The sequence below is a fragment of the Pyrgilauda ruficollis genome, unplaced genomic scaffold (assembly GCF_017590135.1).
Source record: "Pyrgilauda ruficollis isolate IOZ18807 unplaced genomic scaffold, ASM1759013v1 scaffold11, whole genome shotgun sequence".
Classification (NCBI taxonomy): Eukaryota; Metazoa; Chordata; class Aves; order Passeriformes; family Passeridae; genus Pyrgilauda; species Pyrgilauda ruficollis.
In genome coordinates this window covers 12,099,331-12,118,574 of record NW_024509210.1, presented here as the reverse complement: position 1 = coordinate 12,118,574, position 19,244 = coordinate 12,099,331, and the positions used below count along the sequence as shown (strand labels likewise).

The 19,244-nt window shown below is 44.0% G+C and overlaps 1 protein-coding gene across 1 annotated transcript in view; it reads right to left on the bottom strand.

Annotated features, from left to right (window-relative positions):
• SYNPO2L (synaptopodin 2 like) overlaps nucleotides 1–19,244 on the bottom strand; it is a 36,991-nt gene that overhangs the window by 11,542 nt on the left and 6,205 nt on the right. Inside the window, exons 2-3 of the mRNA XM_041473642.1 lie at nucleotides 11,737–11,888; nucleotides 8,567–9,228 (exon numbers count right to left, since the gene is read on the bottom strand). Of these exons, the coding sequence (XP_041329576.1) occupies nucleotides 8,567–9,228; nucleotides 11,737–11,888 (814 nt within the window). The remainder of the gene's footprint in view (nucleotides 1–8,566; nucleotides 9,229–11,736; nucleotides 11,889–19,244) is intronic.

The following is a 19,244-nucleotide window of genomic DNA, read 5'->3' as shown; positions in this document are numbered from 1 at the left end:
TCAACTGCTTTTTTCATATGTGGTCACCTCGAATTTTGTTCTTCCAGCTATTTATGTTGGACAAAGTCATTTTTCCATGGCTAATGTTGCAAATATCTCAGTAAGTCATTAGAGCTACAGACATCTCATACTTTACATACCTGAAGTCCTTTCAAAATGAGATTTGGATGGGTTATATTGACCTTCTAAGTATTTCCCTGTTGAAAGTTTCAACCTTTAAAGCTTTGATCAGTATTTAAATTGCAAACAGTTAAGCAGAGGAGTATATATTCTTTTCCCTTAAAGTATATATTCTTTTCCCTTCCATCACATAACCTGTGCATAATATAAAACACAGATATAGCTTCAGCTCCAATTTAGGATGCTACAGACAAATGCTACAGTCCTACTTAAGTCTGCAACACTTTAGTATGTATCTGAGGTTAAATAGTTAAAATACTTGTCAAACCAGTATTTCTTCTTAAATGGCTAGTGATTTTTAGTGTGCCAGTGAAATACTGCCCCACTGCAATCTCCTGGTTTTGGAAAAACAGAAACAAACAGACTTTTCTGAAGGTAAATTAACAGCTCGGGGGGGAAAAAAACCATGCCCATTTATTTTGTAGATTTTTGAGCATTCTTAGCCATACTGCTATTGGAGAGCTCTGTTAGGCAGAGAGAGTGTAGAGACATCACTGTGCATGGCTGCAATATCTTAGTCTCATCTCTCTCCTGCTGGAGGCTTGAATAGCTTTTTCATTCAAAAAAATCTCTCAGCTGGGTGACAGTTTGCCCTTCTTTCTGAGCTGGATGGAAAAGTAAATGCAAAAGTGCAAAAGATAGCACACATGGCCAGTTTTTCTGTGCTGACAGCTCACACCTGGGCCCTGGATATTCCCTACATAGTCTTCTCCCAAAGGAGAATTTTCTTTTGCCAGGACAGCACCTGTTGAATGTACCAGTGAATCTGTCTTCTGCAGTTTTAGCCCAATTTCCTATGAAAGGTTTATGCAGTCAATGCTACACTTCTTTTGATCTTACCCATTTCATGCTAATAGCTTTTGATTCCATTTGCTAATTTTAAGAGTCTGAAGTCACAAAGATACAATGCTTCTACAAGTTTACATGGAAATAGGAAGCTCAGCAGAGGAGAGACACCCCACCACAGGAAGCGATAAGCCTGAGTACAGTCTTAATTAGGCGTCAAAAACTGCAGAACACATACACACAAATGCTTTCTCATTTTGAATGTGAAAGACAGATTTGTATTTACTAGACATGAGAGAATGAGATATCAAATACAAAACATAAATTAAAAGGATGCCAGGATCTGCTAAGTCTGCTGCTTACAAAGTTGATGTCTGACAGCAGGATACCACTGATTGATCATGTCTTTGTCTTTCAGTCAATCCAACATCTACTCCAGTAATAGAGACAAGTATATGCTCACCATCTCACTGTGTGGATTTATTAATCCACTTGCCATATAGTCTCATTAACCAGTTGATTTTAGTCATTTTCTGCAACTATTCAAGCTCCTGCTACATTAAAATTCTAGCCTTTCATGAGACAACTGTATATCTTCTATGTGTTATGTCATCTGCCAATTAATACACAGCAATCTCCACTGATCCCTGTGACACCCATTGAAAATGGTATTATTACTATTTCCTGTTACTGCTTGCTAGGTACAACACCCAAGAGAAACAAACCACATTTACAAAGCTTCACTAGCAGGAGTTAGCATCTGAAAAAAGCAGATAGGAAGACAATAGTGGTGTACCTGGGAACACTTTTGAGCTCCTCAGTCCAGGTAACCCCCTTCCCTCCCCTGTGTCCCCCACACACCTGGGTTTGTCTGGGAAGAAAAACCAGAGAGAAGCTGCAAGGTGTCTCAGCTACGTTCCAGATCTGAGCAACAGCAGTTTTGGAGCTGTGGTGTGCCCCACAGTACGTGCTGCTTGTTCCGTCTAGATGCAGCCAGAGGATAAGATCCACTGACAGAAGAGGAGAGGGTTGGGATTTTTTATCATGTGTCTCCTTGCCAGTCATATAACATTGAGGTGGAGAGGGCCTTTGATTGACGTTAGTGTTTAAAGCTCTCTGGGTGAAAATATAGAGGTAGTCCTGTTAGACTCAGAAGGCCAGTGAAACACTACTACCAATTTAGCCAGTTAGCTCATCTGACATCATGAACCATTAATAGTGATGTTTTCTGTTCTATTCCTAGCCAATTGTGTGGTCACCTTACGGTAGTCTTATCTCATCCATACTTCTCTCATTGGAAAAGTCATGTGGAACTGTATCAAGTATATTATAGAAGTCAGTATATACTGTGTTCATGTTATTCTTTAAGCCGTGAAGTCTTATCTTACTGAGCAGGTCAAATACTCTTTCTACTTTTTATTAGTCCATGTTGATTTTACTTTTCATTTTGTTTTCTGCAAATATGCACAAAAAATTACTCCATGCACCTAATTGAAGCTAAATGATTATTTTTTCTTATTATTGTCACAGCCTTCTGCTATAAGAGTATATTATTGGTCTTTTTCCCTGAGACCCTTCTCATTATTCCAAGGTATTTGGCAAGGACTGAGGACCATTCTGATACAAGTTTCATTAATTCCTTACATTTGACCTCTACAGAGAAGCTGACTCAGCCTTTTCTTTCAGTATAGTCAGTGTATCAAGACATGCTGAATCTACTCGCCCCCATTTCTGCTCCTGTTTCTTTCTGCAAAGAGTGAGATTCTTAGTTCACGTAAGTGGTAGATACTGATGACAGTAAAGCTTTACACATTTCCCAGCAAACTGATGTCCCTTCCTACGATGGGTTTAAGTGAAACTGAAGAACAAATATTAGCCAGGTTGACAGCTTTCTCTTTCCTAGCTATAATTTTCTCTCACTTCTCTTGAGTAATGGCTGTTGTTTAATCACTTCTTGTCAAAGTCCTTTTATGCCTCACCCTTTTATGCCTCTCCCTCATCCATCACTATCACTTTGTCTCAAAAACATTTCAGTATTGTCCCTGAGCAGACTTGTCCATACCTTGTCAGCAACCTTGTCCCATATCACTTTCAGAACTGATATGGAAACAACTGGATGAGGAAAGGGACTCCTGTTGTCTGTTTGCATTACAAATTCTTTCAACTAATATGTCAAAACCCTGGAATCTAAAACTACCAGCTTGATTAAGACAGTCTGTGGGGTTATATGTATAGCTGTTTCAGTGTGATTATTGCTCTAATCACCTCTGTGATCTGAGCTATTGGCAAAATTTTGATTTAATGCCATTGTTCCCCATCAGCCTTACACATCCTAAGTCAGAGTAGAAGTACATGTGCAAGGCCAGGCTATGTTAACTTAACATATGGGACAACACAGTCTGAAAAATCACTAACTGGGGCTCTGCAAGGACCATGGAAGTTTCAGCTTGGAAGCAAACTCTGACAGTGCTTCACAAGCAGCAGGATGATGAATGACCTCTGATCATGTCTGAGGAACTGTGACCCAGAGTCAGAGTCCCTGTGCTGACAATAATAACATAGAAGTAATGTCTGAGTAACTGATAGTTTTTAAAAAGGTGCTTCAAGTGATATCTCATACAGTAGAAATACTAGGACAAATGAGAGTATGCACCTTTTCATTTCAGGGATCACCTAGTTTCCCTCCATACATCTTCCAATGCTAAAGATCTCTCCCCTCCCAAAGAATATTATCTGCAGCTAGATTTATCTTGAGCTAACACATGTTCAGCTAAATTCGTGTCTCTGTCAGGCTCTGGGGCAGCAGGATTGCAGTGAGATGCAAAGGTAGAGCAGAGCAGAGCACTATCAGCTTTACTTCCCATGCTGCAACCCACAACGTCCTCATTGAAATGCTGGACAAGAGTGATGCCTGAGGGAACGATTCTGGAGGTCTCCAGTAAGAATACCTGAGGAAGATGGCAAATTACTTGTGACAATTATGAGATGACTCAAGAAGGAATGAAAAATTCGTCCACGCTAGCTAAGACAGGCAATAAGACAGCAGTTTATAATCTGGCTTCTGCCCCGTTAGTATATCAGCCTGAAAATATTACCTCTGCTTTCCACAGAAGGACATACACTGAAGGAACAAGATCAAATGTCGTACTCAACCCTTAAGGTGGAGAAAGAGGGCTCTAGATGCCTGGTGTTTATCTCTCTGTAGTCTTTAATAAATGCTTTCCAAGTGGCAGAGAATTCAAAGATGAATGACAGTTATTAAGTATTTATTGTCTTAAACAAACACATACAACTAAACTGCTACTGCAGTGTATGCAGACTGATTTCCCAAGCGGAAGCAATTTGCAGTTTCATGCATGCTGAAATGAGATCAGTCTCTCCATCTGTGATTCAACCATGGAATTGTCCTTGTTTTCCAAATGGCTGGCTGCTCACTGAGTGGCCAAGGGTGATTCAGCATGGCTTCACACTGCTAGGAACAGACTTCTGTAAGATCAATAGTTCAGGCAACTAATTTTAATCTCCTGTATAAGCAGATTGCTTTTCTACTTTACTTTAAGGCATGTAGAATGCAGTAGGCTATTATCCTAAACCCATTGATCTCCTAGACTGCAGTGAATGACAAAACCAGTTAGTCTAACAGTCACATGACTGCGGTCATTAGAGTTACAACTGTCAAAGCTGAAAGCCAAATAGAAAATGTGGTGCAATAACTTCAAACTGCCATTCAAATACTTCACCTTGTTCTATACCAGTTGTAATGGGCTGAGAGCTGGCTTGCTGCACTCGCCCCCTCTGCAGAGAAATGTGGCTGCAGTCACTCTTAGAAGAGGTAATCTCTATGACCTGCTGATGAATAGGCCACTTATTTATAAGCATCCTATCTTTCCAAGTGATGCTGCTGTACATCCGCTTTAAACAAGAAGGATTTCCTTTTCTGATATGGAATGTAGTAACTTTGATGACTCTGCACAGGCAGCCAGGCCCATATAAAGCAGAGGAGGAAATTTCCCCACCCAGTTTTCCCTCCCTTCCTCTACCATACATGGAGAGGCTCTTGAATCCTAGGAACTAAAAATAGTTTAGCAGATAAGTTTAAATTAAGATATTTTGAAGCACTTCTTTCACTGACACTGTGTGATAGCAAGTTAGGAATAGACTGCTGTCCTGGTATGTCTATCCTATTTCCAGTTGTGAGAAAGGCTGAGCCTTTTGTCCTGTGAGATGATTTAGGATGGAGTGAAAATATAGTGCACCTCAGAGAGCACAAGTGGCTGAGAAGAAGCAACCCTGGCTACAGATGGATCCCAAGCCTCCAAAGGTGGGGTGAGAAAAGAAGGACACTGCAGAACCTACGGGAAACCCAAAAACTTCACTTGCAATTACTTATGACAACTATAGTCTGATTCTCCCTGCCACAAGCTCCCACTTTCTGCTAACCTTCTGAAACTGATGCAGATTTTTTAATTTGTATTTTCTGTCTAGAAACAGGAAGTAAAGAACAAAGCTACAGAAAACCCAAGAGCTGACAGCAGTAGCAGTGTTACTGAGATCCTTGCAGGGCAACAGAGCAGTGAAGAATGTCAGTTGCTGCTCTTGGTGATGTGCAAAAGAATTATTATGTATCTCTGTTCTTTTTCTGGGATTTCAGTTATTCATATAGAGGTTTGATGTTTCTAAATACTCATCTAGAAATAATGTACCTTCAGTTCTGTTTGCTTGAGGTGCAGGGAGAAGCGGGAAAGGGAGACAGTCTCTGGAGCTTAAAAATGACAGCGAAAAGTTAGAAAGAATTAAAACAAAGGACAAGAGAAACACCCCCAAAATTGAAGTAAGTATCAGAGCAGACATGAGAAAGTAGTACATTCTAGGAAGAAAGGATAAGGAACCATACGGGGAACAGTCCCAACAAAACAAAAAGCAGTTTTTCACATTCTTATGGTGCAGTGGTGGGAGTTGAAGAAAGCTGTGGCAAGGCAAGGAGGGTGTATTAGCAGATGCACTGGGAATATATTTAAATAGTGTTTCAAAAGGCAGCCATCTGCATAGGTATTCACAATGGCTCTTAAATGTCTCCTGCCTATATATTGATACTTAGGCTCTCACAACTGATAGTCCAAGTCACTTCCTAAAGCTAACACAAGTTTTAAAACCCTGCCTGACTTCTAAACCATTATTTCACATTCCTGTTTACCAAAACCCAGGAGTGTCTGTGTCCCAAAGTAGGTTACTGTGCTGTGGATATTGCTAAGGAAAAGCAGAGCTTTAAATGCTGCTGTCTCCATGGGAGCCTAGAGCAGCTGTAGGAGCAGGAGCAATGCTAGCCCAGACATCCTGACCAAGGCTACACCCTTCTGGCAAGAGATGCTCTATGTCCTCCCATGCCAGTCCAAGCAGCCTCCCATGGAGCCAGTGCAGCTCAGCAGTCCCCCATCCTCCAGCTGTGTCTATACCTGTGTTTATTCTAGGTATAGGTGTTCTTTAGCTCTGTTCACCACGTAATGAACACCTTCCATCCCTCTTCTTTACTTGCTTGCTTCCCACAGTCACTGGCTGCTGAACTGGACTTCTGGTTTAAGGGCTGATCTGCTCCAGCAGGATCAGGATGTAGAATTTTGCCTTCTCATTTACTGATAAGATCCCTAATGCAAGAAAAGACCCTGTGAGTTACCATCCCTGGCAGAGTAACTCCTACAGAAGGACACCCCTGGCCAAGCATAAACCAAAAAGAGGGTGAGCAGTGAAGGACTGATAGGAGAATAAAATATTACCTCAGTCTGCAGTGCTTCTGGGAACCCTAACTCCAGCTGGCAATATTGTTGCATCATCTCCTGCCATGGGATATTATCTTGCCATCAGAAATGCTCTGAATTAAATACATAGTTTTTCTGGGATCCCTCTGTACTGATGTCGTCCATGGAAATAAGTCTTGATGTAAAGCAATTGCTCTTCTACTGCTAGGACTATCGGGTGGCAGGGAGCAGCTGAACATGCCTTTCTCAACATTCATCTCATGCTTGTACATTATTCAAAGGGGGAAAAAATAGCTTCATCTTTAGGGAGGCTGAAATTGTTGATTTCTTTCCTATCCTAAGGAAAATGAAATCTAAAGACTAGGAAGAAGTAGAACAAGGCATTGGGTCAGATGCACTGCCCAGCAGAGCAAGACATAAGGGACCCAACTGAGCCTCCCCTTGTAACAGTGGAAAGAGCAGTAGGACAGTGCCCTGTCTGAAGGAAGCACCTAGGTTTGAAAGTTACCTCTACAGGACTCCTTAGGCAGAACAGATAAAAGAATATTTAGCCCAAGGATAAAATAGAAGTTTAATAATTGCCTTGCAGTATTATCTGTCCTGGGTAAAATGTTCTGTCCTGGTTCAAATTCCATTTGAAGCAGAGGATCAGAAGTTAGAATCCACATGTTTTCTTTCTGATTCAGTCTAGTAACTTTTCCGTGTCTCTGTTTTCCATTCTGTCATTTTTTTAAAGTCACTTTTTAAAAACCTGCTTTATTTTCAGGCTCAGAGAAATGTAGTGAGTTATGGTACACTGAGGTACATATATGAAAATAAGTTTATTATTACCTTGTTTTTACTATTATATTTACTATGATAGATCACAACTGTGAAATCGGATAACACTTTGTTCTGCCCTCATGTTTGTGCTTTAAATACTCCATGTGTAGCAGAAATCAGGAAAGATATTCACAAGGTCGCTTCAGGTCCATCACCCATATACTACACTACATTTTTCAGTACTTTATTACACATGGAAAGGTCTTGACTATCAGGGATGGAACTACAAGGGACTGTTTCAAGAGCTAATTTACTGTCTCCTGCCTGTCCTTGCTGGCAACCCTCCACTGCCAACACCTAAAAATTTATAAATTCTACCTGAACTCACCAGCTGCTGCCAGCCAGACATGGGCATTCTTGGAGTGAGTGCCTGCAGGGAAAGTTGATGTAGAAGAGTCCCTCCCTGAGCTGGACAGGGTGAGAGAAATAAATCAGTTTCTGAGAAGACTCTTTTGCAGCTATGCTGTCTACAAATTATCTCTCATCATTCTTAATTGTGTAATACTGCATGCCTCTGTGTCCATGGAGAGCTGAAGTGAACAGAGGGCTCCTTGGGAGGCTCTTGAAATGAGTGTTCTGTGCTTAACACACAGGTAGCTAAGGAGGAAACTGAGCTGCCATAAGATCTCTGGAAGGCCACGGAAATTTAACCTCCAAGTTATTTCCTGACACCATCATGTCACCTGAGTCTTCTTAGCCCAAAGTGTTGAAGAAACCAATGACATCCATCCTTCTTCCAGCACAGAGGTATTAGAGCACATCTGGTTGAATGGCTGCTGCCTCTGTGACTGACTCCCAGACCCCTGGCCCCAGACCCTTTATCTTACCTATTTCTTAGGATGCCTTGGGTGAGGTATACCCCAGGGCCAAAGCTGCAGCAGGAAGCCCTGGTCTCTGCAGGTCTGATTTGACTCCTTTGTAAGCTAGAGGAGCTAACCCACCTGGCATTTGCAGGAATCAGACTTTTGGAAGGAGAATCCAGCACAAGGAAAAGGCATGGGTGAATGGCAGTTTAGAGGACTTACTGGCCTGCTTGGCTTTCTCTGTGTAAGTGGTGGTTAGGTCTTCATCAATGGGATGTTCCACTGGCCCCACCATGGGGATGAGATGGCGTTCCGCTCGGATAGCCTTGGTGGCATGGGGCAGGAGCATTGCCTCTGGAGAAGGCTCCCGTCCCTCTGCTGACGGTGGCCGCAGCTGTCCCTCGCTGTCTGAGAACGGAGTGTCTGTGCGACTGCCCGGCAGGCAGACAATCTCCCTCTTGGCCACCCCGCTGGAGCCGGCCAGCTCTGCCCCTCCCTGCGCAGCAGCCTCCGGCATGCTCTCGTAGCCACTCTGTTCAGACAGGGACACCTCGTCCTGAGGTGCATCCGCCCGGCCGGTGGTGCTGTCAGGTGGGGAGCGTGGGCTCTTCTTGCGAGCGCGGCGGTGCTTCTCCTGCGCCACATTGTCAGCGTCGCTGTCTGTCTCGCCATAGTAGGCCTCGCTGTCCGGTGGGGACGTGAGGCTCTCCAGGTGTCTCTGTGACCTCCATGGCTGTGAGGGCTGTGTAGTGGCTGGGGCTCCTGCTGGTTCAGAGCTGAGTAACTGTGCTGAGGGGGTGGGCACAGATGGTGGAGAGAGCACTCGCTGCCCTGGAGAAGGGGAACGCTGGAGCCACGGGCCAGTCTGGTCCCCACCAACTATCCTGTGAGGAGAAGGAAAAGTGGTAAGCAAGATTTGGTTTGTGCAGCTAAACTGGAAGGAAACTCTGGAGTGAGAGAGGGCTATGGACTGGGACAGTGTTACAGGTGTTTTTCAGGTGGTACAGACATCTGAAGTGTAGACACCAAGGACAGACTTATCCCTGACATCAGCTATGTGCTCTCATTCTGATTTTCTGCTTCACAGTTCTATGGAAACCAGGTGTTAAACATTCAAAAATCAGAATGCCCTAAAACCATAAAAAATTTACCAAGCTTAATCAGCTCCCCAGGCATTTCTCTTGGAGAGATGAATCCTGCATAGCAAGCATTCCCCAGGACAGTGAGACCTACCCTTCAGCCTGCAGCTTGTCAGCAGAGAACGGCTGGTGCTCAGCCAGAAGATTTCCTATTATTACACTGCACTCCAGCTGCTCCTGCAGCTGAGACTGTGTCAGATCTGCAGATCTGGCACCCCCAAACTGCTTTAGTTCAGACTTCCAAGAAGTCAGTGCTATTTGTTTGCTCTGAACTCTATGTGGGAGTAAATAGCAAATACTTAGGATATAAAGGCCCAAGTGTTTTTTGGGGATAGGACTATGGTATCCAGTGGTAGGAGACCACTCTAATACTTAGCCTGCTCACTGTGGTGGGGCTGCTTCACAAGCTATCAGTACCTGGGTTTTGACAACCATATGCAGTCATGCTGGCCAGCCCAATCCATGGTGGCATTTGCCTTTGGTTTAGACATAGCAATTTCAAGCCTCTAAGACATCTGGAGGGATGACTGGAGTAGGTGCCAGACAGACTGGGGCAGTTAACCCTGCTGCTGGCTTCCAGAGGGAAGGGGAATTGGCTGTGCTGACAGAAAAAGAGCCCATTCTATCTTACCTCTCCTCAAGAGTGAGTTGCTGGATTTCCACAGCAGTTTGACTCCAGCCCACACAGATGGAGCTGGGAACTTGTTCCTTCTCTTGTCAGACTCACCAGGGCTTATAAGAGCTATAAAGTAGTCCTAAGTATTTGCCTTCTGAACAAGCATACCATGAAGCCAGGTAGACAGCATTGCCACTGTAAAGCTGTGCAACTGATGACTTGGATCCCAATTCTAAACTGTGAAAAATTTTTATTTATGTCAAATGCAAACTTTTGTGGAAGCTAAGGGTGGGAGAATTTCTCTGGCAGTTTATTTTTTAATGCTATTTGCCATTACTAAATCTCTCTGGGGAGCAACCTCAACATTCCACAAGCAAAACAGAACAAACAGAACAGTCCCTCTTCTTCTTTAAACACTTGATCAGGTAACTCAGAAGCATAACTTTTTGTAAGTGAGTTTCTTTTGTTCTGTATTGTCAGGTCAATGTCTCTCCCTTCCTCTTTTTCTGAAATACATACACTCCAGAGTCATCCAGCTACCTATCCTTTTTGAACAGAAATGATTGGTGTTTTCTCTGAGAACGTAAAGATGAAGTAGGAATAGACATATGATCAAGAAAGCAACATTTGATGATTTCTCTGCTACTGCAAATGAAGCCAACTGATTTCATTATTTCCAAACCATTCAGTGTTGGCTCCATCCAGAAGGATGCAAGAAGCCTGCCTTTCTCACTTTGTTAATTCAAAGTGTGCTGATCTTGACCAACTAAAATTTGCCCAGGCACCTGTTTGCTGCAGATAGGCTCCAATGGTGTGAGATGAGGCCTTGGCAAGGGACCAGGAGCTATTCTGGACACCTTGTATAGAACTTACCCATCCCACTTACAGTTAGGGTATAGAGTGAGCACATCAGAAGGCACCAGCACTTTTCCTGAAACCAAGGGGAAGATCCTACATGCTCAGGCTTTCCTTCTCTGAGCACTGCCCACCTCTGCTCCTGCTTTACAGATGACAGCAACCAGCATGGCTGTCCTTTCCCACTGCTCACAGTGCTCTCTGTCTTTTCAGGACTGTAGAAGATCACATATCCCAGCCCCCTTCACCAGGGCCTGATTTTCTGAGGGTGACTTCTGTTTAGGCAGTAGTGTGGACTAGCTAGAACCTCACACAGCTTTGCTGCCTTCATCTTTACAGGATTATTCATTTATTGCTTGGGCTGCATCCAGCATGCACTGACGCACTGGGTTAACTTAGCACAGGGAGGACAAAGAACCATACTGGTACTATTTTTTGTCCATAAATTTGAGCCTGATCTCCAGTATTCCCTGAACTAGAGACTGGCACAGGTATTTCTTCCCATAAAAAAGCGGCCTAGCCACACACCTTTCATCTTTGTGGGAGTCAGTATACAGACTGTTGGACTACAACAGCCCACTGTAAGACAGGGCAAAACATTGAGATGTCAACATTTTAGCCAGGTTAGGACATGGGTAAGTCCTTCTAGTACACCTTGCAGTATGGTGAAACCAAAGGCTTCCTGACTGTCTTGTTTCTGCTGGATGTGGACAGCTGCTGTACTGGACAAAAGCACCCTACTGCCTGCACTGTCACAGCACTGGCACTTGGGAGCAGGTTACCTTTTCACACGGATGTTGAGCATGCCATTGGAGGAATCGATGATCTGCATGGCATTAGCATGGGACAGGCCAGCACATGACTTCCCATTGATAGATACTAGAACATCATTTTCCCACAGGCCTCCACGGCACGCTTTGCTTCTCTTTCGAATCTGAAAAAGCAGGAGAGAGGATAAGGATGATGGGAAGAACAGCAGCTATTTAGTTCAGTTGCTGGCCCTTCTATTGCTCCATTTCTCACAGAATAAAGTAAGGTGTAAGATTACTCTGCTGATAGAGTGGAGTTGGATGAGCCCTGGCTATGCCTTTTGGTCTCTGTATCCCTGTTAATTCCAAGAATCACTCTGCTGAGCATAGGCCTGAACTGATCACCAACCCTGTTCAAGTTCTTTAGTGCAGATGAAAGACTCAAGAATATCTACATGCTCTTCTCCTCTTGTTCCCTATCTCCTAAGTTGGTTAGGGAGTCTGTGTTTCAGAGAACAGACTATGCCTGCACATGTCCATGTGTCCTTCTGCATGCCTCTACTGTACTTCCTTGGTATGATCCCTGACTCTTGCAGAGCCTCTGCAAGTACCATCCTCAGGGAAGCTGACACTGAGGAGAGGTGGTGGTTCAGAGGCATGTTCTGGTGTTAAGCATTCCTGCTCCAATGGCTTTGGTCAGTGTATTTCTGGACATCTGCATCAGGCTATATGGTGTCCTATTACACAAGTGTAAACTTGGAATAAATCTTTAGCCTTAACAGGAGTTGTGCAAGATATGCATTGCTTTATCTGAGAAGGGAGTCAGAGTCACTGGCTCCAAGCGAGCTCCTAGATCTGTCCTCTCACGGCCATCTTGCACCAAGTGTTTACTCTCTGTTTCATTCCATCATCCATCAGTTAAACTTCTTACCAACTCAGCCTAGCCTTTCTGCTAGGGCAAGCAAGAAAGCAAACCAAATGCCCACTCAGCCAGAAACCACTGACCTCTCCCATATAGGCAAGCAATGGGGATAGTCTTGTAGGACAGCTTGGCACCCATAATGTACTCATTTTTCACATAAAAGAGTAGCCAGGTAAAATCACTAGGTCAGAGCAAGTCAGGAACAAGGTAGCATTACACTCTCTTTGTAGATTCTTCTACAATATTTCTTCAGATATTGCAGTTAAGTGAAAGACAAATCAGTGCAGAGCTGTTTAACAAAGGGTGCAGTGAACAGACTGTGTCAGATCCCTGCAGAGAAATAATACTCAACAGGGCACCTTTGTCCATATCTCACAGCCTTGCTGCTTGATCCACCAGACTCATCTCTAACATCATAAAGCTACTTTGCCCACACTCTCATGGCAGCTTCATGAAAGACAAGTGAATGTGGGAGGATTGCTGCCCTGTCATTGTTCTTGCAGGAGCAGGAGAGGAGAGAGCTGGAGCCGTAAGGAAGTCCCATGGCCTGATTGCCTGGTCTCAGTGGCCCACGCTCCCTGCACCTATGGGGTGTGTGAGTGCCTTGGGCTTGGCCCCACTGGCCTGTGTTGAGCAGGCAAGAGCAACACTCCTCCCAGGTCAGCCTGTCAGCAGGACTGAGAGGTGTTGGGGAAGAAGATGGAAAGAGGAGGGCTATGCTTCAAGTTGTTTTTGTGTTCATTGGTACTTTATCACTCTGTACCCTTTCCAACTTGACCCCAAATCCTGCCTGCATGCTTAAAATAGGGACTGGCTCATCCCAGCTGCCACATCCATCAGCCTGTGTCATTTTAGTCCTTTATCTCCCTCCTTGTTAATATAAGCCTGGAATGAGCATTTGTCGGTCTGTAATGAACTACTGCTGAAGAACCACAGTTACAGTATAAATGCTGCCTCCTGATACTTCATCCAAATGCAGCTGTTAACTGAGAAGGTAAAGAAGATACATTTTCCAGTGCTGCCTACTGACACAACAGCTAATGAAAAGAGTTAGGAAGTTGAAAAGAGGTTAAAAGGAGGGTTTCCCAGTATTCCCCAAAAGGCCAGCTGCTGCTCCATAGCCAAGTACTTGGTGCTTAGCACTGGATGGGAACATACTTGCTGAGTATCTCTCCCAGTTGTAAAGCGAGGGGATTGCGGGTTGAAGGCTGTCAGCAGGTGCTCAGAGCATTCCTCACATCCCATGGTATTCCTCCCTGCTCACTGGAACCAAGGATGTAGGCTGATGACCAGCCAGAACAGCAACAGTAAACTTCCTGCAATTGTCTAGTCCCTCAGAGACTTTGCAGGCAACTGCTTGGGGTTCCCAGGCAGGAAGGATCGGGCTGTGCCCCCAACACTGCCTGATGCTGTTTCAGGTACCTTTATTCCAGAGAAGACTGGTGGGACTCAAGCAGGCCACGTGGGCTGATAATCATGAGCAGGCAAATCTTGCCTGTGCTCAAATCTTACTGGACTGACAGAAAGCGCATGCACTAAAGCAACTTTTGGTATTTCAGTGCTCTACAATAAAAAGGGACTTTTCCATGCCTCCAATACTTTCTGGGAAAAGAGGACCAGGTCTCTTCCAGTGCAAGAAGAGACCTATAGAGTCTGAAAGTAGCATGTGTCTGGCTCAGTCTTCCACAGATTTATAAACCTGCCTTGGAAGTTTATGAATTTGCTCCTGGGATCAGAGGGAAATGAACTATCCACAGCTTCATTTTTACACTAAACCACTACCCCACTGCATTTGCCAGGGAGGAAGGCAAAGGGGTTAAACACAGAAGAGGATTCCACAGAGAAAGAAAGACAGGACAGGACTTAATCCAAAGCCACAACAGCAAGGTGCAGTGTGCTGGAGGCTGCAACCTAAGGCTGCCAGTTTTTTTGTGACTCACAGTCTCTACAGTAGAGACTGTGAGTAGAGACTTTAATGACAACCCATAACCTGCTCATCTTGAGTACAGCGAGAGCAGCACTGAGCCTTTGAGGCCCCAGGCCAGGGTGGCTGCCCAGTCCAAAAGCCAGGCTCCCTGCCCATCCTGAAGGTCAGACTGCCCTCAGGATCAGCCATTTGCTCCCCATGTCCAAAAGATGCCCTCTTCTGGGCATCCAGTGTGCCACATGAAGTGTCACTAACAGGGAGCTTCTGCTTAAGCTGCAGAAATCTTGGAAGGTGTCACCCAACAGGTGTTCTGAAAAGGTGGGAAAAGTTGGGAAAAGTGGTATTTCAAAGAAAAAAGCCTCTCTGCTTGCTGTAACACATACCTGGAGAGCTTTCTTGTGCAAATGAGAAGCAGCACTGACAGACTGACAAGTGGTAAGGGTTGGCCCCAGACCTGGCCCTGAGGGATTGCATTGTCCAACCTTCTAACACGTACCAGTGAGGACTGACCTCTCCTTTTGTGTGAGGAGCCCCACAAATTCTGTGAGCCTCTTGTAACTGACTGTTAGACTTTCCACTCCATGCCTCAGTAGACACACTCTCCCATGGCATATTCAAGTCAGGGTATGTCCTGTTTAGATTTCAGATGGGTTTAGGAAATCCCAGTTTCAGAGTCTTATAGATTTATGCTACTGGAAATACAAATCAGTGTGAAAAACTGGAACACATTTACTCAGAAAATTGTCCATCTCCCTGCCCTCTCAGCAGGAGATCTGTAGTGACAAAAGAGCTCTTGTCAGAGAGGTTTGGGTATCTGCAGTACCTATGTACATGCACATACACACGTTTTCTTTCATTACTTTGCCTGCTTCCTCCCCCTCATCATGTTCAACCAGACAGAAGGGATAGGACAGAGGCAGCTGAAACAGAAAACAAAAAAAAAAAAAAAAAAAAAAGAGGGAAAAAAGTAAGGCAACAATTGAGAAGGAAAGGAATAAGAAAGGTGTTGAAAGGAAGGTCAGTGCTAGGAGAGGCCAGGAAGGCCAGGGTTGAGATCAGGCTTTAACAGTACCGTACAGGTTTCCTTGTACACCCCTAGGCAGACAAAAGGACATGCTGATTGTTGACGTGTCTTGGGGAATTCAGCCTGGCTTTCAGGAACAGAATGCAAGAGAGGAGGGGGTCAGATGCAACTTGGCAGCATCTGTCCTTCAGTAGGGACTATATTTAGATAGTGGTATGTGGGGGCTGAACACATGCTGGGATGCTAAGAATAGAGTAATCCTGATAGTAACTCAGTGGCTTCACATCTTGCCTCAGTACAGCCCAGGGAACGTGTCTTGAAACTTTGCAACCACTCTCCCTGCTGGCCAGCACTGCTTTTTTGTAATGAAGTAGGCTGTGGGTAAATAGAAGTGGTTTGCAGTGTAGGCTCAGGTCACCCATCTCTCCCCTTGCCTTCCCAAGCCACCTCCCACTTCCTCTCACTGGGAGAGCTCAGCCTATAATGTAGGAAGATAAATTTTATTATCAGTCTTCAATCTTTCCAGCAGAAACCTAACAGCCTCAGTCCAAGTCAGAGTTTAATACTGAATACAATTCACCTTCCCACCCAATGCCCTTCTACTCTCTGATTGCATCTCTCAATGATCCATCCCCTTCCCCCAGAAGCTACAGTGGCATGGGGTCCAATACTCCATACAACCTGGCAGTGTTTAAATTTTATTCCCAGCCTTCTGTGGTATGCAATCCTGTCACAGGGTTCTCATAGAGAGATAACAAATTACTTTTTGTGGTATAAAGCATTACTAAAATGGAATGACTCAAGCAAGAGCCAACCAGCATGTGGGCCTGCTCCTCCTAGAACTTCCTGCTCAGCTGAACCACAAACAGAGCAGTTGCTAGATGCAAAAGCAGAAACAAACACCTTCCATCTCTTCTTCTTTCTGAAGATGTGTATTCATACAATTTTGCTTATTGGGCCAGTTTGGTTTTCATCCAAGGCCAGGGTTTACTCTTTTTGTGTAAGGAAGGATACTAATGTGGCTAAAGTAAGGAGATGGCTAGAGTGGGTAGATGGCTACAGTGGGATTCAGAAGACCTGGATAATTTTTTGTGTGACCCTGGAGAAGACACTCAGACTGTGAGCCATAAAAGGCAGGAGCCTGGAAAGCAGGACATTTTCCAACAGTCTTTCTTTATCTCAGTTGCCTACCTGAACATAGAGATCCAGTGAGCTACTTTCCCTATGCCTTATCTATTAAGTAGCAAATAACATCATATCCTCATATCAATGCCATTTTTTTATTGGAAGCTATTTTACAGGAGAATATCCATAATAATTACACTAAGCATTACAACTACACAGGAAGTTATTTCCAGTAATTTCCTGACGAAACATCGTGCTCCTTCTTAAGACATGAACTGGAAGACTTGCCTCTTGGTAAAATAGGTCCAGTGTCCCTACAGAGCTACTTCACAGGTCATCCATGGTGAAGCTTAATTAGGGAGTCTTTATATAAAGAAAGAGGGAAGAGAACACATACTTTGTAGGATGGACACAGCAAGGGAGAGTGGTGAAAAGATGTATCTTAAGTGGTAGGACAGACTTGGGTGGCTTCTGAGCAAGGGGTTTAACAATGAGAGCTGGTAGTGGATGAGGATCCTAGTGCTGCTCAGTTGGTTAAGTGCATGTCAGACTACAGTAAAATATGTTACTGCCTAGAGTGTACTGGTGCAAGAATGAAAGAACAAGTTCTTAGATGCACTAGATTTAATTCTGACTTGTGCCAGGGGATACAAACTGATATAAAACACACAAACAATCAGGGACTGTTGACTGTTGGTTTTCTCCCTCTGACGGTTTTCCCTTACTGAAATGAAGTGCCTTAAAATGAGTTTTTTGTTGTGGTTGTACAAGAGGGAAGAGAAGAACAACCTCAAACAATCCACCTTCTTTTCCTAAGCAAAAATATTAGCATAAGTGTCATTGTGGGGAGCAAGTTTCTAGCCAGAGGTGGCCCCAGGTAGATATAAAAGGGGCATAATCTCCATAGCTATTTGTTACTTGATGGTAAATTAGCTGAAAAGTAATTAAAATGTAATATCAATGACAAAGAATAATGCCACATGTACTAGAATAGATACTAAAAGTACTTGATAAGCATTTTACCCTCAACAGAGTAAGCAGCAAGATATCAAGTGTTTTTTATATGAAGCAAGGATTCAGAAAGAACAGATATATTTGTCAAATATTTGTACCAGGTCCCACATTTAGGAGCTGTGAGAAAAGCAACTAAATGTTCAGAAAAAATATGCTTATACATGTCCCATGTAAATCCTTTTTCTAGAAACTCAGCCTGGCTCGTGTGCCATAAAAGATTTTGGGATCTAAACCTAATGAAATTGAAGCTCATAAGCAAATCTAGCAACCAAAATGTCTTTCTACAGGTCCAGGCACTGAACTGGGACAGAAGGAAGGAAAGATGCTTTAACACAGGGTAGAGTAATCCAGAGACATGGCTTCAGTCTTCCAGAACAAGGTGTTCCCAGCCTTCGCACTGCGTGCTGATACTGTGCTCTAAAGGGCTGTGAGCATTTGCAAGCCCTGAATAAAAACCTTTCTCAAAACAGAAGGCTCTTTTCAGCTGCTACTAATTGTTGAACAGCAACAGTCTTAATAATATTATGCCTCCACAGTATTTATGCTGAGAGAGGGCAAATTAGAAGACATTATTTCGATAGAATGAGGGTCACTTTGGCTTGCAAAACAATATTGAACACAGCATTCATAATATTGCAAGAGTGGGTTATTGCACCAAAAGACAGCACTCACTAACCCAAAGGCAGCCTCTCAGCAATAGTCTGAGGAGGATAAGCACCATGGTTCTGCGGCAGCAAGGACAGGATCAGCCACAAGTATGGATTAAAGAAGTACCCCATTCACCTGAAGGATCTAGGGCACTTAGGTCCAGAGAGCTTCCTGTGCCTTGCAATATCTTTGTAGTCATCTTGTAGGTATGAATGTACATCAAAAACCAGGCTCAGCCTCCACAGCTGTATTCAGTAGTTCTAGCCAGTAGCAGGCTGAATAATATCAGTGAATGAACCTGACCTCTGGACTACAACTACTGCGGTAAAATGTTGAAATGATCCTTGGCACATCTTTGGCTGAGATTGCCTACTGCTGTCCTGAACAATTCCCAGGCACAGTCTGGGAGCTAGAACAGACCATTCCCAGAGCCACTGCCTATGGGCATGTGGCCATTTTGTTTGGAAGAATAGAAAACATTAATTGCTGGGCTTCATTACACTCTGTAGCAGCTGGCATAAGTGCCAGAGAATGGTCCCAGGTATATTTAATGCACCAGGTATAGATGGAGTACGTATGGTTTCACTGCAACTTCTCATCAAGAGATTCTTCCAGATCCTTGGAAAGTTCCACTGGTGCCACAACATGCGCTCCCTCACTAGCAGCCAAACATAGCACCTGCCTAAGTGCCAACAGGCCATAAAATATCTCCAGGAGTACTCCCAAAGCAGCTTGAGGCACTCCAAAACCAGCATTAGTGACTGCTACAGACTAGCAGTGCTTTTTTAGGTGCGACAATAAACATTTGTGAAAACAGATAAAGAACAGGCTGCCCACTGAAAAGGGGAGAGGAAGAAAAGGTGCTCACAAATCTGGAAGCC